This window comes from Tachysurus fulvidraco, chromosome 5 (assembly GCF_022655615.1).
Source record: "Tachysurus fulvidraco isolate hzauxx_2018 chromosome 5, HZAU_PFXX_2.0, whole genome shotgun sequence".
NCBI classification, from domain to species: domain Eukaryota; kingdom Metazoa; phylum Chordata; class Actinopteri; order Siluriformes; family Bagridae; genus Tachysurus; species Tachysurus fulvidraco.
Window position 1 is genome coordinate 31,693,750 of NC_062522.1, and position 27,500 is coordinate 31,721,249.

The following is a 27,500-nucleotide window of genomic DNA, read 5'->3' on the forward strand; positions in this document are numbered from 1 at the left end:
AGCGACGTATTTAACGTACGTTATATCGGTGTGTTAAGATTTAACTGCCACGAGACGATACTCTGCTGCTTCTGGTTTTGTCTTCGCTCGGCTCAAACCATAGCACGGAGACCGTGGACACGAGCGCCAGCTTGTTAATTTATTTCCGCTTTGAAGATGTGTTGTAGTGTCGAGTCAACTGGAGAGTCTTCAAACGCTCCTAATGCCAGAGCTCCACTGACTTTTTTACGACTTGGCTGCCCTGCTTTTAATTAAGAGCTTAAAAGATGCAGAAGTCTGTGTGTGATGAAGTCTTTTTCTGAGCACATCAATTTTTTAACCATGACTCCATTAGACGCTTGACCTTATTAATGTCTAATGTTTTTTTGCTCCATTACCAGGCAGGAGAAGCAGCTCGGAAGCAGTGTGGTGTTGGGAAACCGCTTGCCAGATCAGGCTCAGCTCCTGAGGAAGCTACAGAAGGAACAAAGCTCAGGCTTCTGTCTTTTACGGACGCTTGCTCGCAACTTCGGGCCCTACTTCCTGTCCGGAACTCTGTGTCTCGTGGTCCATGATGCTTTCATGTTTGCCATTCCACAAGTTCTCAGGTAAGAAGCTCACAAACTGGTCCAGTCTGGATCTTTCTAAGGTTCTGAACTTTGGTATGTGGAGTCATGTTTATGAAAGTTCTCCTCATTAAATACACACAGCCTCTGAAATAAACAGTATCCTGATGGTTTAACCACACGTTTCTAAATGTTTTTCGGGTGCCCGTCGTACGGTTCACGATATCTCAGAAAAACAGGAAGTCACAGTGTGTAGCAGGTGCTCAGCCAGTCGGTGTCAACGAAGCCAGGCAGAGATTGAGTTGTTTATGCCCACAGGGGGCAATTATGGCTTAGAGTCTGAACGCTGGTCAGGAGCAGTCACCACAGGCCTGTGCCTGCCGTGGATGCATCTGCCCAAGTGAAGCTCAAGCGGAACTGCTGAGGTTGTGGTCAAAATATAGGCATGGCAGGAGAGTCGGCTAGCCGACCAGAAGGACGAGACAACCACCAGCAAAGTACGGTAGTAAAAAGTAGCCCTTTATTACCCTCCGTTAAAGACCTAAAGAGATTGTGTCTGGAATTTGTGTCTGGATCGGGCCAGCTGATGGCAAGGAATGCTGAGTTTCTCAGAGCGTGTTGTTGTTAATGAATGGTGTTGCTCATAGAAGATCTTGATGGCAGTAAAGTAATGAAGCAAGGACCTTTCACACACTGTTGCTTTCTTCATATAGAATCTTGACCTTTTGCCTGGGCTGCACTTTCAAGCTTTTGTCCACATTTTCCCTTTCCTAATGCTTTAACAATCATCCTACTGTTTTTGATGGTTAGATGGAAAGCTGACACAGCAAGTTGTTTGAAGGTTTTCTTAAGCAAGGGTAAATATTCACTCTGCCTCATTCAGGGGGTTCTATTGAGGTGGGAAGCCACCTTGTGACTCGGTCGTAAGTTCTCTTGAGCGACTATGTTCTTTTCAATGACAGATTCCGTCCTAAATGCTTGATTTCGCAAAATGCTTTTTGATCCAGATTCTTTTCTGGTAAGGATACATGAGTTGTTAAGGCATTAAAGCCAGCTGAAAGTTGCCTTAATGTTCAGAAGCACAAATAACCCAAAGGTCTCCATCCAAACAATCCCAATGCATAAATTTCATGACCTTCACGACCCTGCGTTTACTTACGAGCAGATCGACATGTACAGTACCAATCCCCTCAGGTTTTCACCCTAGTATGTGTTCTTCCTGTCTTGATCCTTACAGTCTGCTGTTGGCCTTCATGAGGGAGCAGGAAGCTCCGCTGTGGAAAGGATATTTCTACGCCACGCTCATGTTTCTCCTCTCCTGCCTACAGTCCCTCTTCAACCACCAGTACATGTATTCCTGCTTCACCGTGGGCATGAGGGTCAAGACGGCCGTCATGGGCCTCGTCTACAGGAAGGTACAGTAGAAGCTTCTTTGGCTTCTTTTAGACCTTAAAACATGTTAGTTGAGTTTATTAATTCTAAGGTAAAAATTCTAACCAATGCCATGCAGGGTTTCCTGAATGATCGCTGAATTTCTCCCTCTCTATAGTCTCTGGTGATAAACAACGCAGCACGGAGGACGTGTACCGTAGGAGAGATCGTGAATCTGGTCTCAGCTGACACTCAAAAGCTCATGGATTTTGTCGTGTACTTCAACGCCGTGTGGCTCGCTCCTATAGAGATTGCCCTCTGCCTCTTCTTTCTCTGGCAGGTGAGCATCTTGGAAGGTTTTTTTTATTTTCATCTCATTTTCTCTGACCTGGATTTCTGATCGTGTGCCTTAAATTTTTTTGCACATGTTCTGTATCAGCACCTGGGACCGTCTGCTCTGGCCGGCATCGCCACGGTGTTTCTCATCTTCCCTCTGAACGGATACATCGCCAAGAAGAGAAGCAAACTACAGGTGCTGTAGCAGATACTGAACCATTCATCCATTCATTCATTTTCTACCACTTATCCGAACTTCTCGGGTCACGGGGGGTCTCTCATCGGGCATCAAAGCAAGATACACCCTGGACGGAGTGCCAACCCATTGCACACTCACACACACACTCTCATTCACTCACACACTCACACACTACGGACAATTTTCCAGAGATGCCAATCAAACTACCATGCATGTCTTTGGACCGGGGGAGGAACCCGGAGTACCTGGAGGAAACCCCCGAGGCATGGGGAGAACATGAAGACTCCACACACACAAGGCGGAGGTGGGAATCGAACTAAGCCACCGTGCCCCCCGATACTGAACCAATTAAATTAAATTAAATTAAATAAAGCCTTTTGGGTAAACAAGCCAAAAAAAGGATGGACAGCGGTTGCTGGATATTTAAACTAGTTAAATGTTTATATAAGTTTAGTATCATGCAGTCAGCAATAAATTAAAGTCATTTTTGCTGTCATCCGCTAGAAATCCTGCCAAAAACTTTTAGAAATCAGACACGTCTGGTAGCAGGGTCTGTTCTGTGTAGACTAGTTGTGCTCAGGTGATTGAAAGACAAAGCAAAATGCGCTTTTTAACTCCCGTCGGTGTTAAAGCTGCATGGCAGGGTCAGTTAGCACGGTGAGCACATACTGTAGCACAGTGGAGCACAGTGTGGGTGTGTGGCTTGGATTCGAGCTCCTCATTCCTATTTCATCTCTTTAGACTGGAGACAACCACAGTACAACAAGTGGCAATATTTTGTTCCTTCTTTTGAAAACAGCAGATGCCCACGCCATTGGGCAAAGTTGATGTCCGTTTGAAGAAATTTGGCCTGTGTTTATGTCTGGACGTTCTAAGTTGCGAGACACCGGCTGACCCAGTTTTCTTGAAATATCACGTCATAACTGTGGTTACACTTTTGATAATTAAAATACTTTCTGTATTTATATATAAAAAAAACAAACAGGGCATGTCAGAAAACCAAACTTTCTATTTGTATACAGACCGGAACAAATTGGTCATTACCGTCATTCAAAATTTCTTTGAAACCGTATATTATCGACTGTAACCTTGACATTATGTTACCTCTGTAATCCCAAAACCATCCTGAGTCGCTATATCTGCTATATTATAGGAGATCCAGATGAAGTTCATGGATGGCCGAATCAAGCTTATGAACGAAATCCTGAACGGCATCAAAATCCTGAAGTTCTACGCATGGGAAAAGGCTTTCCTTGAGCAGGTCTTGGGTTACAGAGAAAAAGAGCTTAAAGCCTTGAAGAAGTCCCAGATCCTCTACTCCATCTCCATGGCTTCCTTTAACTCTTCGACCTTCCTGGTGCGTAGCATCGATAAGAGCTTTAGCATCAACCGATTTGTAGTGGTAGAACAAATTCAGTATAAACCAGCGATTTGTTTTTTTCCTCCTCTCCATGTTCAGATCGCCTTTGCCATGTTTGGCGTTTATGTTCTGATAGACGAAAAGAACGTGTTGGACGCTCAGAAGATTTTCGTCTCCATGGCGCTCATCAACATCCTGAAGACTCCTCTGAGCCAACTTCCTTTTGCCATGAGCACCACCATGCAGGTACGACCGTCTATAACGCTAAACATGTCTGGATCTTCTACTTCACACATCTTACCTCAGATCCTTATCTTCTGGGATGTCTTTCATCATGCAGGCCGTTGTCTCACTTAAGCGTTTGGGGAAATATTTGTGCCAGCAAGAGCTAAAACCAGACAACGTGTCCAGAGGACCTTTGAAGTCGGGTGAGTCGGACGATACGATATACAATTCTATTAATATCCTGAATCAGACCTGCAAAAGATTGATGTTAATTTGACAACAACTGCTGAATTCCACAGTCGTGTGGCAGCGTCGGTCCACTTCCTGTTCATTTTGGGAGTGTTAGAGCAAGAGAGAGAGAGAGAGAGAGAGAGAGCAATTAGAGACGCAATGCAGCAGCCCGTGCTAGACTGTGGTTTCAACACAGCGTTCTATTTTCGTGAAACACAAACACATTTTGGCCCAGTGGACTGTCAGCACGTTTGCAGACAGCTCATGAAAACTGCTATTTTGAAGATGATGCTAATTAGACTGTGCGTAATTAAGGACAGGCTTCGATTCCACAAGGGAGGAAGTTGAGTTTCATAGACAGTCCTCCGCTCTCACCTTAATGGCTCCCATACGCTAGAACAACATGTACACGTAGGCAATGCACACATGCAAGTACCTGTTTCTGTGTAAACACCAGACGGTGGATTATAGAGGACTCGATGTTCATGTTTCTCTCGCTTTCTTTCTGTTTCTGTCTTTTTTTTTTTTTTTATACTCAGACGAAGAAGGTGTCCTGGTCGAGAACGGGACTTTCAGTTGGTCTAAAGACGGACCTCCTTGTCTGAAAAGGTACAACAAATGTTGAAATAATCAATAACGTGGAGTTACTTTCACCACCCAAAAGTTAATTACAGTGATACCTCGAGATACGAGTGCAGTGACATACGAATCTTTTGAGATACGAGCTGTGATTCGACCAAATTTTTGCCTTGAGGTATGAACAAATTTTTGAGATACGAGCGTCCGAGCCGACGCCGCCGAACAAAGACCTACAACAACAGTTAAGTGAAGAGAATTTCAGTTAAGTTCATTCATTTTTGTGAAGTTTAGTTAAGTTCCATTTAAGTGTAAAGTAGCATTAGGAGTGTACAGTAGCAACTAAGTGAACTAAAGTGAAAGTGTAATTCCTCCTAACTCCTCCGCCTGTTTACTCCTCCCTCAACCTCCGTGCGCGTCTTCCGTTAGCTCAAGTCATAATCTCCAAGGTAAATAATACACTTTATTGTAAAACCAGTTTATTTATTTTTTTAACATTCTTTTATTACTGTATGTTTTTATACAATATTTGTCATTTATAAATACAGCTACTGCACATTTTTCATATTCAAAACACATAAACAAAACAACCGGAGTGGAATTTTGCGAGCTGGAACGGATTAACGTGATTCCGATTCATTTAAACGGGGAAAATTACTTTGAGATACGAGCGAAGTCACAGAACAAATTAAACTCTTATCTCGAGGTATTACTGTATTTTCCAGAAATGTCCTGTAGCGTGTTATTCCTCCTATACTACAGCTATTTGCTGCAAATTCTAAATAGAGCACATCTTAATTTTTATCTTTTTATATCTACATTTAAAGTTAATGAGACAAAACAACATAACAAAATCCTTTCCTCTCTTGGCAAAGTCACAGCTTTACCTTTGACCGTTAAAAAATGTCAACACTGGAGACTGCTTTCTAAAATGACAATAAAATGTTAAATGCCTTCTAACACATTCTCCTCCATATAGGTTCCTAGAACAAGTGTAATAGCATAAACTTGAGATTTACCTTGCAACTGGAACTGGAAAAGAAGCTGCTGTTATTGTGCTGTGGTATAGGTTTAGTGACGAATAATCTGACCGTAATTAGCAGCAGTGTGTAAATATATGTGTGGTATTTGTAGGATCAGTGTGAGAGTTCCTCGTGGCGCATTGGTCGCCGTTGTCGGCCATGTCGGCAGCGGGAAGTCATCCTTGCTCTCCGCTATGCTCGGAGAGACGGAGAGGCGAAGTGGTAGTGTTTCTATCAAGGTAACAATAAATGAGTCTTTTATTTTTATAATTCTGATTATGTCTTGGTGTATCTTAAAGTCTTAATATGGTTTTGTAGGGATCTGTGGCGTACGTCCCTCAGCAGGCCTGGATTCAGAATGCTACACTGCAGGACAACATCCTATTTGGCAAAGAGAACAAGAAGAGCTGGTACCAGCATGTGTTAGAGGCCTGCGCTCTGCTGCCCGACCTTGACATCCTGCCTGCAGGAGATGCCACCGAGATCGGCGAGAAGGTGCTCATGAACTTGGGGCAAAGAGGAAAAATTTTAAACTTGAGGGATCACAGAGGGTTCCTCAAGGGTTCTTTGAATAGTAATTTTTTTTGTTAAGACTTTGTGTAAACTATTTACACCCCTAAAGACCAATCGAGAAAGCGTTTTCCTTCAAAGATTGCCTTTCTGCTAATATTTGTACTTTTCATAACAGAGATATTGTAATTTTTGGAGAAAATCTAGCATCCTGCCGTTAAATAGTCAGTTTGCAAGTCAAGTGCAGGACACACACGGAACTAAACCACTTGAGTGATTGCAGAACTGTAAAATGTTGAGAGAACTTTGAGAACTCTGGGTTTATGGAGCCTTCTGACTTGCATAGGAGCTGTTGAATATTGGGGTAGATACAGGGAAATCTCATCACCATTGGAGAAAGAGATCCTTCATAGAAAGCTATCAAGAAAGCTGAGTTGTTCTCTGAAAGTTTAATTCCGGGACATTTTTTTGGTGTGTGTATTTTTAAAGCTCCTAATCTGTTCACAGGGTTTGAACCTGTCTGGAGGTCAGAAGCAGAGGGTGAGTCTGGCTCGTGCCGTCTACAGGAAAGCTGATATCTATTTGCTGGATGATCCTCTCTCTGCTGTGGATGCCCACGTGGGTCAACACATCTTTGATAAGGTCATCGGGCCCAAGGGTGTACTGAGAGACAAGGTGAAATAGAACTTTCCATTTTTTTTTCTTTAACAGAGCACAGAGAGAATTAAAATAACACCATTTTTTTTAACATCAATGAATGTGACAACTATACGTGAACAAACGTGTGCTAGTGTTTGAGCATTTCGCATGCATCGGATTTGGCATCGAGTCAGACATAACACATTGCATGCAAAAAATTCTCAAACACACACTTCTAAAAATTACCCCTGAACACTTGGCTGGCTGTGCTGTTTTCTATGAAGCTTTACATTGTTCTACTTCTGGCAGACCCGCATCCTGGTGACCCACGGGACAGGTTTCCTGCCCCAGGCTGATCTGATCCTTGTGCTGGTTGAAGGAGAGATCACGGAGAGCGGCTCCTACCAGGAGCTGCTGAATCGTAATGGAGCCTTCGCAGACTTCATCCACACTTTCGCGGGCTCCGAGAGGAAGGAGAGCTCCACGCAGAGAGGTAAATCAGTCTTTCAATATGTCCAGCATACTATCTTTTTTTTTTTAACAAAAATACCTAGTCATGTTTTAATTAAAGTAGGGCTCATCAACACCAACACTGGAACTCAATAGTACAAAGATACTATTTGATGCATCTCTACTGGATAGTCTTATTATCCCCTAGTTATATTGCTCAGAAATTAATATTTTTGTCAAATGACAATTTTTCCTTGTGTTTCAGGATCCAGAAAGTCCTGTTCAAGGCTCAGCGTAACAGATTTCATGCCATTCTCCAGGGACCTCTCTCAGGAGCAACTTATTGGGTGAGTGTACAGTATATATATATATATACACCAGGGCATACAATCCAAAACGGTTAGAGGTTTTCCATTCCAACCAAGCAGGTACCACACCTAATGGTCAATTAAAGTTTACTATTGACTGATTAAACTGGTGTTGGTTGGAATGAAACAAGCAGCCACATTGGCCCATTGGAGATAGAACTGTAAATCCCTGCATTAATAACTCATTAAAAGATCTTTATTCTATATATTTATACTGGCATTTATTAGGTGAAACCATTTTCATGTGTTGTCTACGGCAGAACTCAATTTCATTCACTAACCCTCCTTCTCTGCTTCAGTGGTGACACAAACAGTGTCACTATTCAGAGTGTAGACCCTGATATCGAGCAGGAACAAATTCCTGAAGACCTGGGAAAACTGACCGAAGTGGACAAGGCTCGCATAGGCAGGGTAAGTTTGCCATGGAGTCTGAAGATAAAATTGCTGTTCGGACTAAAACGTTTAAGCTGTCAGCAAGAACACAAACAGACACTGCTGCATTGTTGTATTCGATCTTACTTTATAAGCAATGCTCAGATTTCTGTCTCCATCTACCTTTCCAGGTAAAACTGGAGATGTACGTCGAGTACTTCCGCACCATCGGCTTGGGTCTCATCGTGCCCATTCTCTTCCTGTACGCCTTTCAGCAGGGTGCTTCTCTGGCATACAACTACTGGCTCAGTATGTGGGCTGATGAGCCCATCATTAATGGTACACAGCTCAACACCGACATGAAGCTGGGTGTTTATGGAGCTCTTGGATTTGCACAAGGTAATTCACCCTAGATCCTGTCCGGTCCATTGGACAATTCCAGATTTTTTTTTATTACCAGTAATCAGTCAACCAGTGAAACCAGTGGGCTTTATTAATGTTCAGATGAATGGTGTAACATCTTGGCTTGACTTGCTGGTGTATAAGCAAAATGCAATATCAGCTTGAACCTAAATCCAGCCTTGTTATATCCTTTATGATTTGCTGTGCCACTAAAAAAAACCACTAATTTTTTTATTTCAGGCATAGCCATTTTTGGCACCACTGTGGCCATCTCTATCGGTGGAATCATTGCGTCTCGTCAGTTGCACCTGGACCTGCTGAAGAATGTGCTCCACTCACCCATGTCCTTCTTCGAGTCCACTCCCAGCGGCAATCTGCTAAATCGCTTCGCCAAGGAAATTGATGCCATCGACTGCATGATACCCGATGGACTTAAGATGATGTTGGGTTATGTGTTCAAGCTGATGGAGGTGGGCATCATAGTGCTGCTTGCTACACCTTTCGCAGCAGTCATCATTCTTCCTCTGGCTCTGCTCTATGCCTTTGTGCAGGTAAATAAAAAAACAACAACAAATTGTGCTGTTCGGAATGGGCTTGTTACTGTGGGGAATGTTGGATTATCATGACTGGGTTTTGACCTTTTATCTTTTATCGATTTCGGTCACTCACTGAAGAGTTTCTACGTGGCCACATCGTGCCAGCTTAGGCGTTTGGAGTCTGTGAGCCGCTCTCCCATCTATACCCACTTTAACGAGACGGTGCAAGGTGCCAGTGTGATACGAGCCTTTGGGGAGCAAGCACGCTTCATTCATCAGGCCAATCACAGGGTGGATCACAACCAGACTGCCTACTTCCCTCGATTTGTGGCAACCAGGTAAGATACCTTACTGTACAAAGGTGGTTCCTTACATAATCAAGTATTTAACCATGTGGCTTTTGCAAAAAAAAAAAAAAAATTATCAACAGTGTGGTATGTGAGTATTACTGAGTTCAGCTATTGATTTGCTCTTACTTGATGGTCAGAGTTTGCACAGTGGGTAAAGTTCAGATGTAACGATCAGGTTATAAAGGTTCAAATCTTTTCACACTTGGCCGAAATACATGAATCTGTGCCCAGGATCAATTCTAGACTTGTGTGTGGGATTGCAGGTTTATAAAAATAGTGCAAATGATTGTCGATCCCATGCATAAGGCATAAGGTTTATCGGTTTGGTTCGTTTAAAGCCCCAGACCACCGTTTGAGGACAGGATTTTTTTCTCTGGACTCCTTCCATGCTCAAAAGCAGCTTTTGCACTTTACCATATGCACTGAACTCTCTGGGCAAACATAGCAAAGTCTGAAAAAACCCACAAGTGTGAAAATGACCTTAGAGTTTCAACTATTGGGCTCTGTAACAAAGCCATTAACCTTCAGCAGCTCTGATGTATGTATTCTTGGAATGAATTCTGCCACACGTGGGTTACAAAAAAGGCTTTGGATACAAATTAGTGGTTGACTAGTAATTGGAAGGTTCATATCCAAGGACTGCAAAAGAACCACTGTTCCCTCTGTTCAGAGGCACCACTGTGCAATACTCTTGACCCTGAAATGGTATCCTTGGTCTACACTCTGTCTCGAATGTACCTACTTCCTACAGAGTGATTAAAAACAAATGCTATACACATTTTCTACCTATGCTGTTCTCTTACTCTTACCAGCTGTATGACATTCTTAGATTACACTGATGTTAAGAAATGCCAAGGTAGCAGTATGGAATAACAAAGTGGCCTTCTGAAAGCATAGGCTAGTGTTTGTTTGAAAAAGTTGTACGCAGACATTTGAATCCAGTTTCAGAAAAAAGCCACAAAGGTCTTGTAGAGGTCAGCGGTATTAACAGTCTGGGATTCTTCATGCCCTTTCTTTGCAAACGTCATACAGTATCTCTTAACGTCACTTTCATTTAAACCGGGCTTATAAAGAAAGATAACAAAATCCCTGTTGGATCTGCGGAGTTGACAAGTGTTTATTTAGGCTTATTCAGTGGGGCTGTGGTAGCCTAGTGGTTAAGGTGTCGGACTACCAATCGGAAGGTTGTGAGTTCGATTCCTATGTCCACCTAGCTGCCCCTGCTGGGTCCCTGAGCAAGACCCTTAACCCTCAATTGCTCTGGATGAGGGTGTCTGCTAAATGCTGTAAATTTAAATGCTATAAATGTAAATTTACTCCTTTGCAGGTGGCTGGCAGTGAACCTCGAGTTCCTGGGTAATGGTGTTGTTCTTGCTGCTGCTATTCTCTCTGTGATGGGCAAAGACACTCTGAGTCCCGGGATTGTCGGTCTAGCGGTGTCTCACTCCCTCCAGGTGAGAGTTATTAACGAATGTTTGCAATATAACCATGCTTCCTTCCTCTTTTGCAATGCTCTTTCTTGTATACTGTCTCACCTCAAAGAGAATCCTGACATCTTGCAAGAGCACCATTTGTTTTCGAAAGTCTTTATTTGTGGGCTTTTTTTCAGATGGCGAGGAAACCGAAAAGATTTAGTCCCGGCTTATCCGGATCTCCAAGACGGATTTGAACTAAGCTTTATTTGTTTACGTTTCAGGTGACAGGCATTCTCAGCTGGATCGTGCGGTCATGGACGGACGTGGAGAACAACATTGTGTCAGTTGAGAGAGTGAAAGAATATGCAGACACACCCAAGGAGGTGAGGAAAGACAGAATAATGTGGCCTATACAGTTTTACACCCCGGCGGTGTTGAACTCTCCATTCTGTTGCTATAACTTTTCTAGGCGATCCAAGTTCCTGTACTTCCGGTACCGGGTCACAAAGACTCCCATTATAAAGTTTGGAGATTTATAACTTGGCAATCTTTCGAACTCTCTAAACCAAACTCGGCCAGCTCCTTTAGGGTGATACTCTGAACAAAGGTTTAAATCGGTGTACCGACTGGCCTTCCGGTTGTCCCGCAGCCCCGCCCACAAATATGCAAAATCTAAAAACTTTTTACAACATGGACATGTGACATATCAAAACACTCAGAACAATAAGGGGAACTTCCTCACAGGTATTCTGATAACATCACATGACATCACATGAAAAAAAATAATTAGCACAACATGGACATGTGACATATCAAAACACTCAGCCCAATGTGGGGAACTTCCTCAAGAGTATTCGGATGACCTCACATGCTCGTCTCCACTTACCTCCAAATGTTTTGGCACTCTAGATTTCTGTCTATTTGCTTCCAAAAGCTTCCACACTGACCCTTATGTCCACTCTCCTCCAAAAAGCACCGGCCTTTGAGAATACTTCCATCGTCAAAGCCAACATCAAAGTTTGTTGCGACGAACTTTACAAATCTAGTTACGATTGTTTTACCTTTTCTATGGTATTAACGAAGTCACATATTTGAGTAAAAATGCATTTTATATTTTCTCCTCGCAGGCTGCATGGAGCTCAGAAGACATTTCACTACCACTTGATTGGCCTCAAACAGGAAGCATGGAGTTCCAGGATTATGGGCTTCAATACCGGAAAGGTCTTGAGTTTGCTCTGAAAGGGATCTCACTACGAATCCAAGAAAGAGAAAAGGTAAATAAAGGACTGATAATGAATCACACTTAAAATATTACTGCTCATTTTTGTCAATTGTTGACCTGCACTGTCATACTTTCAGATTGGCATTGTGGGTAGGACCGGTGCAGGGAAGTCTTCACTGGCCCTAGGAATCTTCCGTATCTTGGAGGCTGCCAAAGGAGAGATATACATAGATGGGATGAACATTGCTAAGCTCGGACTCCATGATCTGAGATCCCGCATTACTATTATTCCACAGGTAAGAATATTGTGACAAGCACGTATTTTATAAAACAGTATTAAAAACGAAATATTAAATGAACTTCTACCATAAAAGACTCTGATTGGTTTGCTCATGTTCCTACAGGATCCAGTGCTGTTTTCTGGATCCTTGCGTATGAATCTGGATCCGTTTGACGCCTATTCCGACGAGGAAGTTTGGAACGCCTTAGAATTGGCGCATCTGAAGCACTTTGTCTCCGGGCTGCCTGACAAGCTTAATTATGAGTGCTCAGAAGGAGGAGAAAACCTTAGGTGAGAAGACTGTTTTTTTTTTTTTTGTTTTGTTTTACACCAACTAGCAACTGAATGGTGCCAAATATCTACGATACAATTCACTGCTTTTGTTATATTCCGTATTACCAAACGTATCTACGACTCTAGAGGCAGTTGGTCGTTACATGATTTTTAGAGGTTCACTATTGTATCTTGAATGAGAGTGTGTGTGTGCCCTGCAATGGGTTGGCACACCGTCCAGGGTGTATCCTGCCTCGATGCCCGATGACACCTGAGGCTCCCTGTGACCCGAGAAGTTCGGATAAGCGGTAGAAAATGAATGAATGAATGAATGAATGAATGAATGAATGAATGAATGAATGAACTATTGTCTCATCCTATAGTCTTGGCCAGAGGCAGCTAGTATGTTTGGCGAGGGCTCTCCTCCGGAAGACGAAGATCCTTGTTCTGGACGAAGCCACGGCAGCAGTGGACTTGGAAACAGACACACTAATCCAGTCCACCATCCGCAGCCAGTTTGAGGACTGCACAGTGCTCACCATTGCACACAGACTCAACACCATCATGGACTACACCAAGTAAGTTTTTACAGTACGTAGGTTGTAATGATGTAACCGACTAGCTTGCCAGAAAGGCCTACAATGCATATGATTGAGACTAGAGATAATTAAAAAAAAACAAGGAATTAATAAAGTGTTGCTCCTTTGTAGGGTTCTTGTCATGGACAAAGGCCACATAATGGAGATTGACTCCCCCGCTAACCTGATTACACAGAGAGGCCAGTTTTATCGGATGTGCAGAGAAGCTGGGTTGGTGTAAAAGGGTGCTCTCAAGCGGTGCTCTTAACTGGTTTTGTAGCACACTGGCACAACCTTGTGGTGGCCTTCATGCATCGGTCGCACCGGGAGGCCTCCGCCTGCTGGTCAGTGTCATAATACAGAAAGAAAGTAAAGCTATAAAAGCAACATGGTGCTTCAGTAAATAGGAAGGGTAATGATTTCCAGGAATTCCAAGCATGTTTTATTATTTTATTTTCTTTTAACGAAGACACAGTCATTTATAATTCATCGAAACCATGCTGAAAACTTATACGCTCAGGTCGACATGCTCAAGTGCAGCGGAAGTGCACGTAGTAACCCTTTGGAACTGGAAGATCTCGCAGTTCTTCGCTTGTTTTGTCTCATCTCTCGAGCTAAGGAGAGACTTGAGGAAATGGCGTGTAAATAATTGTACATAAGAGACGAGCAGAACCGTGTCTGTGTCCTAGCAACACCGAATAACCCAAAGATTTCCAATCCATTGAGAATGTGAACGAAGCAAAGCACTCCAACGCTTAACGAAGGGAGCATGAAGATCAACAGGGCTACACATCGCTTCCAAGTAGGAGAAGCTTGATGTGGGGGGCTTTGGGTTTACTGACAGTGTCGCAAACACTCCATCCGCAGGAAATGCTCTCAAAAGTGCCTCTATATCGAGACTCCCACTCGGAAACCATTTCAGCATTTTTACGAGGCTGTCTAAGAGGAACATGGTCTGGAAGTTCAACTATGTTGCGGTGGCTGTTTATTTCTAGCAAAGTAAACACATAAAAGGTTCAATGAAGAATTCACAAAACGACTTTGTCTAAAAATAAAAAACAGCAAATCTGTATCTCGATCCCATTTAACGATCACATATAGTAGTGATCGAGAAAACGGGATACATTACACTCGATTTTGTACGATTTTTAGCAATTTTGCACTTTTTAAAAAATAACTAAATAAATAAAATGTAATATTTTGTGTAATAGCTAACAAAAGCTCTGTTACTGTAAACGAATAGAGAAGCTGCTTTAAAAATGACATTACGACTATGCCAAATCGAAGGTTCGGGTGCCTTTGCAGTTATTTATACGGTACATGTGCTGTTTTACATTTGCATTGAAAATTGGTTTTGTATGTATTTTTATCTGTATATGTAAAAAAAAATTACACTTTTTTCCAAACAATAATCTGTTGTGTTGAAAATGTGTGCGTTCGTACGAGACGTAGCCTCAGACAAACTTAAAAAAAAAAAAAAAAAAGCACAGGCAAGAAATTTGAGTACCAAACTATATTTATTGTATACAGTAGTAAAGGACAACAAATAATGTACAAATCAGTACAGAAAAAAAATAATGAGACCACACAGATGCTGATTCAGTTGCAACCCTTATGCACACCGGACTATACGAGGGACCGGTAAGACTCTTCCTCTTTGGGTCGACAAATGTCTGTCGCATAGCAGACAGACGACCGTCTGACAACTTGTTGCCTTTGAAAGATGACGAGAGGGAAAACAGGGACTTGAGATTTATAATAAAAACCTGGACTAATCCAGGACATACGTGGGGTTTGGTCTGAGAAGAGATCCAAGTTCCCTTTGATCTCTGCAGTTGGACCAAATAAGGCTGGCTGGGCATCCTTTCAGCTAACAAACATGGCGTGGATTAAAAATAGAATTAAAGATGCACAAGACAGAGAAAAATGAAAGAGGAAAGAAGAAGAAGAAAAAAAAAATAAAAAAAATCAGGTCTCCTCATAATTTGGCAGGTTTCATAATGATGAAGGAAACAAACCATTTTATTTATCAGAACAGGAAACTGAGGGCTTGGCTTTCTCAAGAAAATGGGCCTTCTGTTCATACATCGGCAGCCATTTTGAACCTTACGGCAGACATCTTGGATTCGCCTTTTAGCCACATTACCTCAGGTAGCATTAAATATTGGCAGAGAATGTGGGTGGAGGGGCAAAAAAACAAAAAACAAAGATTATGAGCCCAACCCTATGAAAATTAGGGAGGACGTCCAAAACAACACGACAAAGGGGAGTAAATAAACAGCACAGTTAAACATTGTGGGGATCGAGTCAAATAAAACAGCCGAGGGAGAACCCCGCTGTGTGGAGGAGAGGCTCTAGCGATGGCCGCCCGTTTGTTGTTGAAATACGTCGATAGTGTCCTCGTCTTCCATCTCCAACTGACAAATAAGAAAACAAGCTTGGTTGAGTTTTAATTTAATAATGGAACCGAGACTAGCATGCTAGCATGGATAATTAGGATTTGTTCAATAACGAAGATAAAACTCAGAATGAACGTACGCTACGTTCACACTAGCGAGCACAAGCCACGATGAGAAACTAGCCAAAACGTTTAAAGTGCACCTGTGTTATATTATACTAGCTTCCTTGGCACGCAAGCTACATCTTTCCAAGCAACAAGTTTCTAAACAGGACAAAATGAAAAATGGACAGTTAATGAACACGAACGACAGCAAAGAATGAAAATTGTGAGTGAAGACCTGAAGAAACATCAAACCAGACATGCTGCATCACCGGTCTTGAACCGATCGTTCGGATTTGTCGATTTATGGCGTCTCGTTTTAGAAAATATCAACCCCGATTATTGCGCCGTAGCTGAAATTGTGTATATAAGAAACGAAGGTGGCTTTGGAGCTCGCTGGAGTGAACGCAGGGTTAGACGAGGGATACAAGTCGCTCACCTGTGCTGGTGTATCCGTCTCGTTTATCGGCTGTCCGTCAAACCTAAACCTAATCTGTCTTATCGACAAACCCTGCAGGAAACAGCAGAAGAACAGTATACGTAAGCAACATGACCAACATCGGGTTGACGACGAGATCGGGGACGTCAACCAGTCAGGATTTTTCTCAGAGCAACAGCCAGAAAAATATGTGAAGTAAAAGAAATCAACCGGGTGAAATGTAAGGTCTTACGGTTAAACCTTAATGATCTCTGTAAAATCTATGAAGCTTGACTTAACAGTTACTTCTGCTAGTTACAGAGTCCCTCATGTAACACATGTAACATTATGATGGATTATCAGACAGGACTGGAGCCTACCAGTCAAAAATATAGTCAATTTACTCAGCCTGATGTTAACACAGGAACTAATCTGTACTTCCCCCACCTCATTGTTGAAGCGGTACTTTAAAGGATGTATCTGAGGACAAAGACGTCACCTTTAAAGCTTTACTCTAAAATCTAATCACAGTGCCGTTATTATTAAACCTTTTACTCTTTATGTTCGACTGTATTCGGTTTTCTCCCGTAAGGGTAAACATATAGAACCATTTATTTTCTTATATCGAAGTTAAACCATTTCTCAGACCGCGTATTTCTTTACGAACACGAACAGCCAGCCGCTGCGACGTCCTCACCTGTCTTTCGCAATACGCTTTCATTAACTTGCTGAGCGGCGTGTGTCTCTTGATTTTAAACTGGACCACAGAGCCGTCCTGTCCGGCCACCTTCAGGTTGATGTGGTCGTTCTCGGTCTTCACTCCCTCCTAAAATCAAACAAACAAGCACACACAAACAAAACTAATTAGAAATCATAACCAATCATAAATCATGACCTAAAATGCACGGACAGGCTTCTGCACGGTTGTGCAGTTTATGCAGCATCCTGTAGAGTGTGGGAGCCTAGTGGTTAAGGTGTTGGGCTACAAACCAGAAGGTTGTGAGTTCGATTCCTACGTCCATCGAGGTGCCATTGCTGGGCCCCTGAGGAAGGCCCTTAACTGCTCAGTTGTATAAAAATGAGATAAAATGTAAGCCGCTCTGGATATATAGGTGTCTGCTTAATGCTGTAAATGTATTTACATCCTTAATCAGGCCTGGGGAACATTTTGCTTCTGATTTCTGTAGAAAGGGAAATAATTAAAATAAAAAAGGTTGGAGCTGCTGATTTTTCGTGCATGGTGCAGGACAGATACCTACAAACATCCCATCAGCTGAAACTTTTATATAGTCATAACTAAGATTATTTTTATATTAAAAACAGTGCCACAAAAAAAGCACCCCCCCAGGCCGCGCACGTGTCGCGATTAAAACGTAGACATCCATCATGTGTTGTTGAAGAAACGCTGCGCTGTTTGCGTTGGATGAGCGGTTACGTTGCGTCATTTACGCACCGCGTCCTGGCGCTGCACAAGCAAACAAACGCAAACACGCGGCCGCGGTCGTGTGTTAACGCGGGTTAAAGACTAAAGACGGACGTGTCGAGGTGTTAAAAAAAAAAAAACCAAAAAAAAAAAAAAAAAAAAAAAGATCAGATTTGATTAAAATCCGCTTTCGCGCTTGCGGCATTTTCTTTACGCCAATTGCGTAACGTGGCCGAAAAGCGCCAGGTCGCGTTCACAAAGGGGAAAAAACCCGCAAAGAGAAAAAGACGTCGGATTGAGAAGGAAAACACGCCACAAGCGAACATCACAGCTGTAAAGAAAAAAAATAGGTCTAATCACACGAAAAAGGTGTCTTTGTATAACACGTGAGAAGAGATAGAGAGAGAGAGAAAATACAACACAATGATCGCACGCCGGCGTCCATTTCTCATTTCTCCCGCACAAAATGCGCAATCTGCCAGTTACACCGAGACTGCGCATAAACACCCTTATACTCATAATATACACATTATACACTCTGCATACAACCGCTGTCGCACTTATAAAACATTGCCGAACTCACCTTGGGCTTATCCTCAGACATTTTGCACAAAAAAAGATGGATTTGTGTTTAATTTACACAAGATGCGCTGTTAACAACCGCCTGTCCTACCCAGCCGCCACGAGAACGCGCCACGCTTTACCTCCTCCGGACGCGATTGGACGTCGCCGGGTCACGTGGGTTGAACTCTACGGGAGCGCGCGTAACTAGTGCGCGCTTTTTTTTTCCTGATTCGAACTCGCCGGGAACGCGCACAAGAAGCGCCGCCCATTTTAAGGCCAGAACACCGAGGGGGTTTGTTTTTGGTGTCCGGATGCGTATAAAATCCTCCCGATTTAAATTCTAATTGAGAAATGTTCGCTTTGGGCGTGTGTTTGCACGTGTATTTGCACGTGTATTGCTGTAAAATTGAACGGAGTTTGATTATAATTGCAGACGTATATATATATATATATATATATATATATATATATATATATATATATATATATATATATATATATATATAAATATAAATATATATATATATTTACATTTTTGTAATAAAATGTTGTTATTGGTTCATGTGCAAAAAAAATAAGTAAAATAAAATAATCATAGTCATATTGACGTTATATTATGTATTATCAAATGCATAAGAGGTCCTGTTTTTAATAGTCAGACCATGTGGGCGGAGCTTTGGGCGGAGCCTTGTGTTTAAGATCGTAGACGGTTTGGCGGCCATCTTGTAAAAGTGCAATTAAATATGTTTTTGTGGAAAAAAGTAACTTGAAAGTTTATTTTCTAATTTTACATTTTTAATTCAATTATTTAAACTAAACTAGACTACTATAATAATGATGATTCTTAAACCTGTCCAGAAACTCTAATCTAGATTGTTTACCAGTCACACAAGAGAAATCACAAAAAACATGGTTTTGTATGAAAAGAATTTAATTATTTTATTATTATTTTTTTCATCATTTCCTTTTTAACATTCAAATGACAACAGTACAACAGAATTTTACATTAAAAACGTGACTTTCGCTTTGACCTACATAAATAAATTCCGCTCCGGTTTGCAGTAAGCAGGTGTGGAAAGAACGTTTAGAAGAAGTTCAGAAGTTTAACGTTGTCCAGTAAGGTGTGCTACTGAGCAACCGAACGTTAGATAAAGCAGATTGTCAGACAGCAGCTTTGGGTTGAAGAAGAAGCCATGAAAAGTTCAGAGATTGCTGTGAGCTTAAGCAACGCTGGCTCTCTTTAAGCAGAATTGTCAAACTTGGCATAAGCACTTCCTCTGCTGAGACCTGAGAGAGAGAGAGAGAGAGTAATGAGAGGTTTATATTTACACATCAGCGCTACTCAAGGTCAGCTTTCTGAGTTTTACCTTTATAGCTTAATTCAAGAAGAAATCCACCATCGTCGAAAGATCATCCTACTTTCCTTCTGTCTACAAGCACTAATGGTGCATTATGGGTATTCTAGCCATCCTAAGATTATTATTATTCTTTATTATTCTTTTACACGGCAGTTATGGCTCCTAAAATGCACTATATACTGATATCATATTGAAAAAAAGTGCTGACCGTATTTCTGCCGAATCTCGTCATGTCTGGCCATCATTTCGGTTCTCCTGTGAGTTAAGGAAAAGCATTCTTTTAGTAAAAACACACACACACGTGCAAGAAATACACGATTTCTTAGGCGGACATGGTGGTCAAACCGGTTTGTGGTGGAATATTAGAATGACATCCAACTCGACACTGGCATTTTGCCTTTTGTTCTGAGATATGAATCTGAGAGGCAAACAGAGTGTGTGTGTGTGTGTGTGTGTGTGTGTGTGTGTGTGTGTGTTCATGAAAATGAACAGTCAGGTGATCCCTATGTTAATGAAGACATAATGAAGCTAAATTAAAAATTTACACAATAAATTACTAAGGTTTGTTGGTTTTTACCACAGCACAAGTCAACGTGTGTGTGTGTGTGTGTGTGTGTGTGTGTGTGTGTGTGTGTGAGTGTGTGTGAGTGTACCGCTGCTCCTGTGCCACTGTCCTCTTCTCTGCCTTCCGCTGCATCTTGCGCTCGTTGATGGAGTTTCTGAAAGAGGCAGGAAAAAGTGGGGTGTGAAAAACGACAAAAGCACCTACGCCTATATGACCTTGTTCGGACTATGGCTTTAAAAAAATGCCGCGTGTAAGTAAACTCACGTCACTGACACACGTTTGCAGCAAAAACTGCATCCGTGTCAGACGTCTATGATACCTGAAGAGAGTCTAAAAAGGTCGCTGGTGAACTTACCCACAGTTCTCACACTTGCAGCACCTAAAGAGGCAGATCAGGAAGGCGATGATGATGATGGCGCCAAGCACTGACAGCGTAATGATCAGGGTCTGGAAGTTTACTGATTCATTAAGAAAACAAAGAGCGCAATAAGAAGCAGAGCACTTAGCATCATGAAGGGAGTAATTAGCTTATTAGATAACGACAGGTTTCAAAATTCATTAACTGTAAATATCATTGTGCATAAATATGTGCCCCCATATGATCTATAGCTAAGTAGAAGAAAAAAAAAGTTTTTACATTATTTATACCTGATCACATCGATGAATACATTAGTGGTGGTGATTAAGTACATTTCATTGTCTCTGTACTGTCTTAAACACATGCAGAACAACACAAACACATGCACTCATGTCTGTGGTTTCCGTGTCGCTTGGTTTGACCTTGAAAAACACGGATTTTGTTATCAGTGTGTGAAGTGTAAAGTGTACAGTGTTGTACATACTCATGCATTGTCCCCAGCGGGCGTCGTTCAGTGGACACACGGAGCTGGGGGGCAGGATGGTACTGTACGGGTATGTTATACATGACTTGGAAGTTATGCACCACAGACACTGCAAAAGAGAGGGGGAAAAAAAAAGAAGACAAGACTTTCAGAGAGACTTGCAAAAGACACTCAGACTTTCAGGGTTCATTACTTGAGGGATTCTAAAGTAATTAGAAATAATGATATCTGATTTACTTCTTAAAAATCTTCCCAAAACAGATTTAATGATTCGGATGTTTAAATAAATAAATAAATAAATAAATAAATAAATAAATAAATAAAGGTAAATGTCACAGAACGGTACGTCCGATCAGACGGTAATTTCAGGAGAGAGTTTGTGGTTTTCTATACTGTATGAATTAACTTAATGTAAATTAAAGCTGTTTTTGTAAATTAATGTTAATTAAATAGATTTTTCCTGTCTTCCTGTGCAGAAAGGCTGAGAGGAAAGTTGAATGTGTTGGGTTTTTTTTTTTTTTACTGGTGGCTCCAGGGTTAAGACTCGGCTTTCGGAAAATCAGGGGTGCAGCATTTTAACCCTCTCTGCTCCAGTGGTTGTGTATCATGTGGGATGTGGTAGCTCAGGTGTTGGGCTACTGATCAGAAGGTCATGGGTTCGAACCCCAAGTCCACCAAGCTGCCACTCCTGGGCCCCTGAGCAAGGCCCTTAACCCTCAGTTGCTCAGTTGTAAGTCAATCTGTATAAGAGTGTCTGCTAAATGCCGTAAATGTAAATGTATCACGACTTCCCTACGAGTTGCTGTATAAAAAAAGGTCTTCACTGTGTAATGTATATAGGTGACAAAATGAATGCTTCTACGTCTTTATTGGGTAATTTTAAACAATAGACTTCGATGTGCTTACGGCCATTCCACTCTGAGAACGCCCGATCTCGTCAGATCTCGGAAGCTAAGCAGATTCGGCCCTGGTTAGTACTTGGATGGGTAACTGCCTGGGAATTCCAGGTGCTATAAGCTTTCGACATAGGCATTCATTAGGGATGGTGGCTTAGTGGTTAGCACGTTCGCCTCACACCAAAGGGTTGGGGGGTCGATTCCCACCTCCGCCTTGTGTGTGTGTGGAGTTTGCATGTTCTCCCCGTGCCTTGGGGGTTTCCTCCCCCGGTCCAAAGACATGCATGGTAGATTGATTGGCATCTCTGGAAAATTATCTGTAGTGTGTGTGTGAATGAGAGAGTGTGTGTGTGTGCCCTGTGATGGGTTGGCACTCTGTCCAGGGTGTATCCTGCCTCGATGCCTGATGGCGCCTGAGATAGGCACAGGCTCACCGTGACCCGAGAAGTTCGTATAAGCGGTAGATAATGAGTGAGTGAGTACATTTTTAGCCATTTTACAATTAAAAGCCGTTTTTCACTTGGCATAAAAAAAATCAATAGAAAAGAAATTATTTGATTATTTTCTTTTCATTATTTGTCTATTGGTGTCTTGTCTACTAAGTTACTTATGTTGGACGTATGTAAGATTTATATTAGACTCACTGAAACGCCAGTAATTGGGTTAATGTTGCTGTAGTTTTCTACTAAGTGGAAACACTCCTTGTCTTTAAGAACAAATCCCCGTAAACCTTTGTTCATGACTCAGGTTTCATTTCAGGTTTTCACCCCAAGCGTTATGTCATTGAAGGTAAATGACGTACAAAATGCTCTAAACTGCGATGCCTCAGAGGTCTAATCGCCGCTCCGTCAGCCCGGTCAGACCACGCCTCGTATTGTGCTGCTTTTGCTGACGTTCTCAACACACCTAAATTTACCTCACAGCTGATAAAGAGACGTTTCTTCGGGTTAGAGCACTGAACGTTCAAAGTTTTAACACACGGTTACTAAAAACAAGAACTCAGAAGGTCAGTCTGTGTCTGTTACACACGATATTGGCAAAAGTTTGTGCACTCCTGACCATCACACCGATATGTACTACTTGAAGTACAGTACATATCTCATTCCAGATTTATTCCTCTGCCTGTGTCTGCTGTTCTAATCATCTCCACTCTTCTCTGAAGGCTTTCCACTAGATGTCAAAGTGTGGCTAAGGGGATTTGTGATATTTAGTGAGATCAGACTCTGATATTTGGGATGTTGAGGAGACTTCAGTTCCAGTTTATCCCAGTGGTGTTCAATGGGGTTGATTCAGAGTCAGGGCTCAGTGCAGGATGCTCGTGTTCTTCAGCTCCCACCTGAACCTCCACATCATGTCTACATAGAGCTGCCATGCTTTGTGCACAGAGACTTTGCCATGCTGGAACATGGGGAACTGTAACGCTGCAGCATACAAAGACATTCTATACATGGGGGATGTGGTAGCTCAGTGGTTAAGGTGTTGGGCTACTGATCGGAAGGTCATGGGTTCAAACCCTAGATCCACCAAGCTGCCACTTCTGGGCCCCTGAGCAAGGCCCTTAACCCTCAGTTGCTCAGTTGTAAGTCACTCTGGATAAGGGTGTCTGCTAAATGTAAAATGTAATGTAATGTATACAATCAATCTGTAAAATGTAATGTATACAATCAATCTGTCTGAGGAAGGAACACATGGCTGTGATGTTTACATTCTTCAAGTCATATAGCATATGATTTACTTAAAGGATGCCAGGTCCATGATTTCTGTGTATAACTGATCCATCTTTTTGTTGTGAAACCGTGTTATTAAAGTCATCAGAAAAATATCACGTGTTCATATGGCTGTGTTTCTCATCTGTATACTTAAGTCATATAATAAGTCATAACCATTTGGCAACCCTGCTCCATATCACCCTCATCATCAGTCTGTTTCCTGCTTCATCGTTTTTTTTCCTTGATGAATAAATAAAGGAAGGAGTAAAGGAACTCTTTGTGCTTTGCGTCTCTATGAACATAGGATGAGGATCTAAACTGAAACATAATCACGCATGAAGGCTGAGGTTAAAGTTCAGTGCTTTGGCACCTCGGTTACTCAGAGCTATGTCTGGATTGATGCAAAATAAAAAGCAACGACAATGAAGTGGGTGTGGCGCTGGTACAAACACAACAGGTACGGCAGGATGACTGGAATTCTTTGGGCACTGAAAGCTTGTAAATATTCAGTAAGCAAAACTATCCGACCGACAGCATTCCTGCGGTCAGAGGGAGACGCTGATGAAGGAAAGAAAATGATTAACACACACAGTGTGTAGTGAGAAATAAGCACTCACATATGGTGATATAGTGCGGTATATGTTTACCTTGATGTTTTTTTATAACAATGCAGTACATGATATGATACTAATATACTGCTTCAATTTTACTACACGGACCTGCAGCTGCTACGCGAGCAGCATTGTTCACATACCTGCTTATGTACAGGGTCGACTGAATGATCTTCTGATCTAAAATGAGTCATTTTGTCCTTTCAGTGTGAGACGTGTGTTTGTCGATGACCTTACACAAGACTGCACTTCAGAAATGGGTTTAATATCAACATTGAAGATATAAACATTTGTGTGGAAATTTGTTTGAGGGATTTTTTTTTGAGGGATTTGGTTTAGTAGACCAAAAGGAATCAAATGATTTGTTTGTTTTTTTTGAGTGATTCATTTAAATTATCCGGCTGAGTAGACCAAAATGAACCAAATATTTTATTTGTTTAAGTGATTCATTTGAGTCATTTGGTTGAGTTGACCAAAATGAATCAAATGATTTGTTTGAGTGATTCATTTAAAATATTTGGCTGAGTAGAACAAAATGAATCAAATGATTTATTTGTTTAAGTGATTCATTTGAGTCATTTGGCTGATTGGCCCAAAATGAATCAAATGATTTGTTTGTTTGAGTGATTCATTTGAGTCATTTGGTTGAGTTGACCAAAACGAATCAAATGATTTGTTTGCATGATTCATTTAAAATATTTGGCTGAGTAGACCAAGATGAATCAAATGATTTATTTGTTTAAGTGATTCATTTGAGTCATTTGGCTGAGTGGACCAAAATGAATCAAATGATTTGGTTTTTTTTGGAGTGATTCATTTCAATTATTTGGCTGAGTAGACCAAAATGAATCAAATGATTTGATTGTTTGAGTGATTCATTTAAATTATTCGGCTGAGTAGACCAAAATGAATCAAATTATTTATTTGTTTAAGTGATTCATTTGAGTCATTTGGTTGAGTAGACCAAAACGAATCAAATGATTTATTTGTTTAAGTGATTCGTTTGAGTCGCTTGGATAAATAGACAAAAATGAATCAGATGATATATTTGTTTGAGTGATTCATTTGAGTCATATCTCTGATCAGAATCAAAATGATTCAAATCTTTGCCTCTTGCTCCATGGAGTTATTTTTCCCGCATTTCTTTTTCTGTTTAAAAAATGTTTAATTAAGACAGAACAAGACATTCCTGACTCTTTTCTGTGATTCAAACAAGACATCTTTTGAATAATTTTGTTACCATTAATTTGATGATTTAAATGATGGTATCTACTAAAAATACTCCTCACATAAGGAAACTTTTTGGCTGTACATCTGCACCATTACTTCTGCTTTTCTTCTAACTGTTTGTTTGACTGTAGCATGTTTTTCGAAGCCCTGTGATAAGCCGCGTGTAGGACGAATGACGGATCTGTCAGATCTCGATCAGGGGCTTGAGGAGGAAAAGAAGAACTGAATCTTTCTGGGTGAAACTTGGACAAAAGGGAAGAAGAGATATTCAGCTTATATTTGCCGAGACTGAGATTTGTTCGAAGATTCAGTGTACTGAACTTCATTAAGAAGTAAATCTGTATATTGATTTGAAAGTCAAAAGAGTACAAACACAAAAAAAGAGTTTACTGCTGACAGAAAGATAAATAACACATAATGATTTAACACAGAGAAAAGAGAGAATAAGCTCTGTCATTAACACACACACACACACACACACACACACACACACACACACACACACACACACACACACACACACACACACACACACACACACACACACTACCCAGACCTGTTTCTCAGGTGTGACGATGTGATCAACAGATACCACATATACACACAAACACCTGAGACACCAGGTCTCCGTTCCTCAGCTCCTACTCACTCCTTTCTTCTCTTTACCTCTATCAGCTTGACATTAAAAAAAAAAACAGACTTCTTGTCTTTTCCATTATACACCCTTCTTATCACTTCCTAAACCTGGTACAGAGCCACCATGAAAAGAGAGAGATCGTAAAATAAGAAAGATATGAGACTTGCACACGTCCCACCCGCCGTATGGCGATCGGTGCCTCAACGTCGGCACCGATTGACAGAAAATCCCTCCATCTTCTGACTGAATTTGAAGTCAGAAATAATCTAATAAACTTTAGGGGTGCTCTGTGACAGGAAACTGATCAATGATGAAGCTGATACCTGTCCAATTACAGAGCGTGTTTTTAATCCTACCGCAAAAGCTGCTGTGGTTTTTATCCGTTCATTGTTATGTCTCACGATGTGGACAGTCCATGAAACATGTTTGTTCACATTATCTTTTACGCTATAACAGCCGTAAACAGACGTTTCCTCTCCAGCTTTACTTTTGTCTCTCTTTAGATGAAAAAACTGCTTGTGTTGGAAAATTTAAAAGCCACAAACGACATCGTAGACAATTCATCAGCACCTTCTGACCAATCAGAATCGAGAAAACAATAATTGTTTAAGTTGATACTTATAACGAACGGTGCCACTGTACAGCATCTGTATTTTCTTAATAAATTATGGTTTAACAAAGTAATAAGAAAGGAAAATGCCCTACTTACCGACACGTTAGTCAAGCATTGCTCGCAGCTTGTCGAACCGCTGTTCTCACAAGCTAGAGAAAGAAAACATGGTAAGAAAGATGGGATAAATCTTTACTTGATTTCATGCGTAATCATGAACCAGATGTTTAGAGCTCTGGTTCTAGGTCTGTTTAACACATGGACCTCTGAGGTATCAGATGTTTCCATGGCCTAGTTCTTGCAACACACCGAGCGACTGCACGAGGTCTTTGAGGAATAAAGGATGAAGGACTGAAGGGATTTGAGCTCTGAGTTGCTTCATTCACACAAACAGCACAATAGAGGCTTTAAAACATACCAGTTGGAATAAGAGGGTCGTTTCAACGCTTGCTTATGATGGAGCTCAGACTGGTCACATGATTTAGTCCAACGTTATAGATTAGACTGTTACATGAATTTGGGGGATTTTGTGAACACACAAAAGGAACAAAAATAGTATCGGCTAATGTTGTGGGTTTTTTCGGGCTAATGACAAAGATTTTCTACTAGGTGAATTATTTCTGTAATGATTTCTGATCATTGTTTTGTAATTTGGTAAAATAAAAATAAGGGAAATAAACATATTTGCAAAAAGGGTGATGTTAAATGGATTTAAATTTAAAAAAACACACATTATGTAATAAAAGGTCTTGTTAATGAGCCACAAATATAATTCGAATGTGTTGAATCTTTATTAGATTATTAGTTATTAAAAAAAACACTTTTAAAGGGTAAACCGTTGTTTTGTTTAAATTAGTCCATTACTTGATTTATTTAT

General features: G+C 41.2%; 3 protein-coding genes and 1 pseudogene across 3 annotated transcripts in view; 2 read left to right on the forward strand and 2 right to left on the reverse strand.

Moving 5' to 3' along the window:
• Positions 1-14,672, forward strand: part of abcc6a (ATP-binding cassette, sub-family C (CFTR/MRP), member 6a) — a 26,492-nt gene extending 11,820 nt beyond the window's left edge. The window contains exons 8-31 of the mRNA XM_027159884.2: positions 381-587; positions 1,783-1,960; positions 2,095-2,256; positions 2,356-2,448; positions 3,605-3,808; positions 3,911-4,057; positions 4,152-4,239; positions 4,807-4,876; positions 5,978-6,104; positions 6,184-6,360; positions 6,883-7,050; positions 7,324-7,507; positions 7,730-7,811; positions 8,132-8,243; positions 8,396-8,603; positions 8,847-9,157; positions 9,281-9,480; positions 10,820-10,946; positions 11,189-11,290; positions 12,035-12,181; positions 12,267-12,425; positions 12,534-12,700; positions 13,066-13,260; positions 13,393-14,672. Of these exons, the coding sequence (XP_027015685.1) occupies positions 381-587; positions 1,783-1,960; positions 2,095-2,256; positions 2,356-2,448; positions 3,605-3,808; positions 3,911-4,057; positions 4,152-4,239; positions 4,807-4,876; positions 5,978-6,104; positions 6,184-6,360; positions 6,883-7,050; positions 7,324-7,507; positions 7,730-7,811; positions 8,132-8,243; positions 8,396-8,603; positions 8,847-9,157; positions 9,281-9,480; positions 10,820-10,946; positions 11,189-11,290; positions 12,035-12,181; positions 12,267-12,425; positions 12,534-12,700; positions 13,066-13,260; positions 13,393-13,501 (3,724 nt within the window). The 3' untranslated portion in view covers positions 13,502-14,672. The remainder of the gene's footprint in view (positions 1-380; positions 588-1,782; positions 1,961-2,094; positions 2,257-2,355; positions 2,449-3,604; positions 3,809-3,910; positions 4,058-4,151; positions 4,240-4,806; positions 4,877-5,977; positions 6,105-6,183; positions 6,361-6,882; positions 7,051-7,323; positions 7,508-7,729; positions 7,812-8,131; positions 8,244-8,395; positions 8,604-8,846; positions 9,158-9,280; positions 9,481-10,819; positions 10,947-11,188; positions 11,291-12,034; positions 12,182-12,266; positions 12,426-12,533; positions 12,701-13,065; positions 13,261-13,392) is intronic.
• An 86-nt stretch (positions 14,673-14,758) lies between these two features.
• Positions 14,759-18,342, reverse strand: sumo3a (small ubiquitin like modifier 3a). Its single transcript, XM_027159896.2, has 4 exons — positions 18,185-18,342; positions 16,876-17,004; positions 16,200-16,271; positions 14,759-15,677 (listed from the first exon to the last, which is right to left on the reverse strand). The coding sequence occupies exons 1-4, from the start codon at positions 18,203-18,205 to the stop codon at positions 15,615-15,617; spliced, it is 285 nt and encodes a 94-aa protein (XP_027015697.1). The 5' UTR covers positions 18,206-18,342; the 3' UTR covers positions 14,759-15,614.
• A 736-nt stretch (positions 18,343-19,078) lies between these two features.
• The window catches only part of pttg1ipa (PTTG1 interacting protein a), a 9,116-nt gene continuing 694 nt past the window's right edge, over positions 19,079-27,500 (reverse strand). The window contains exons 2-7 of the mRNA XM_027159891.2: positions 26,723-26,775; positions 20,931-21,039; positions 20,444-20,546; positions 20,177-20,242; positions 19,732-19,778; positions 19,079-19,452 (exon numbers count right to left, since the gene is read on the reverse strand). Coding sequence (XP_027015692.1) covers positions 19,406-19,452; positions 19,732-19,778; positions 20,177-20,242; positions 20,444-20,546; positions 20,931-21,039; positions 26,723-26,775 — 425 coding nt within the window. The 3' untranslated portion in view covers positions 19,079-19,405. The remainder of the gene's footprint in view (positions 19,453-19,731; positions 19,779-20,176; positions 20,243-20,443; positions 20,547-20,930; positions 21,040-26,722; positions 26,776-27,500) is intronic.
• Positions 21,831-21,949, forward strand: LOC113651318 (annotated as a pseudogene).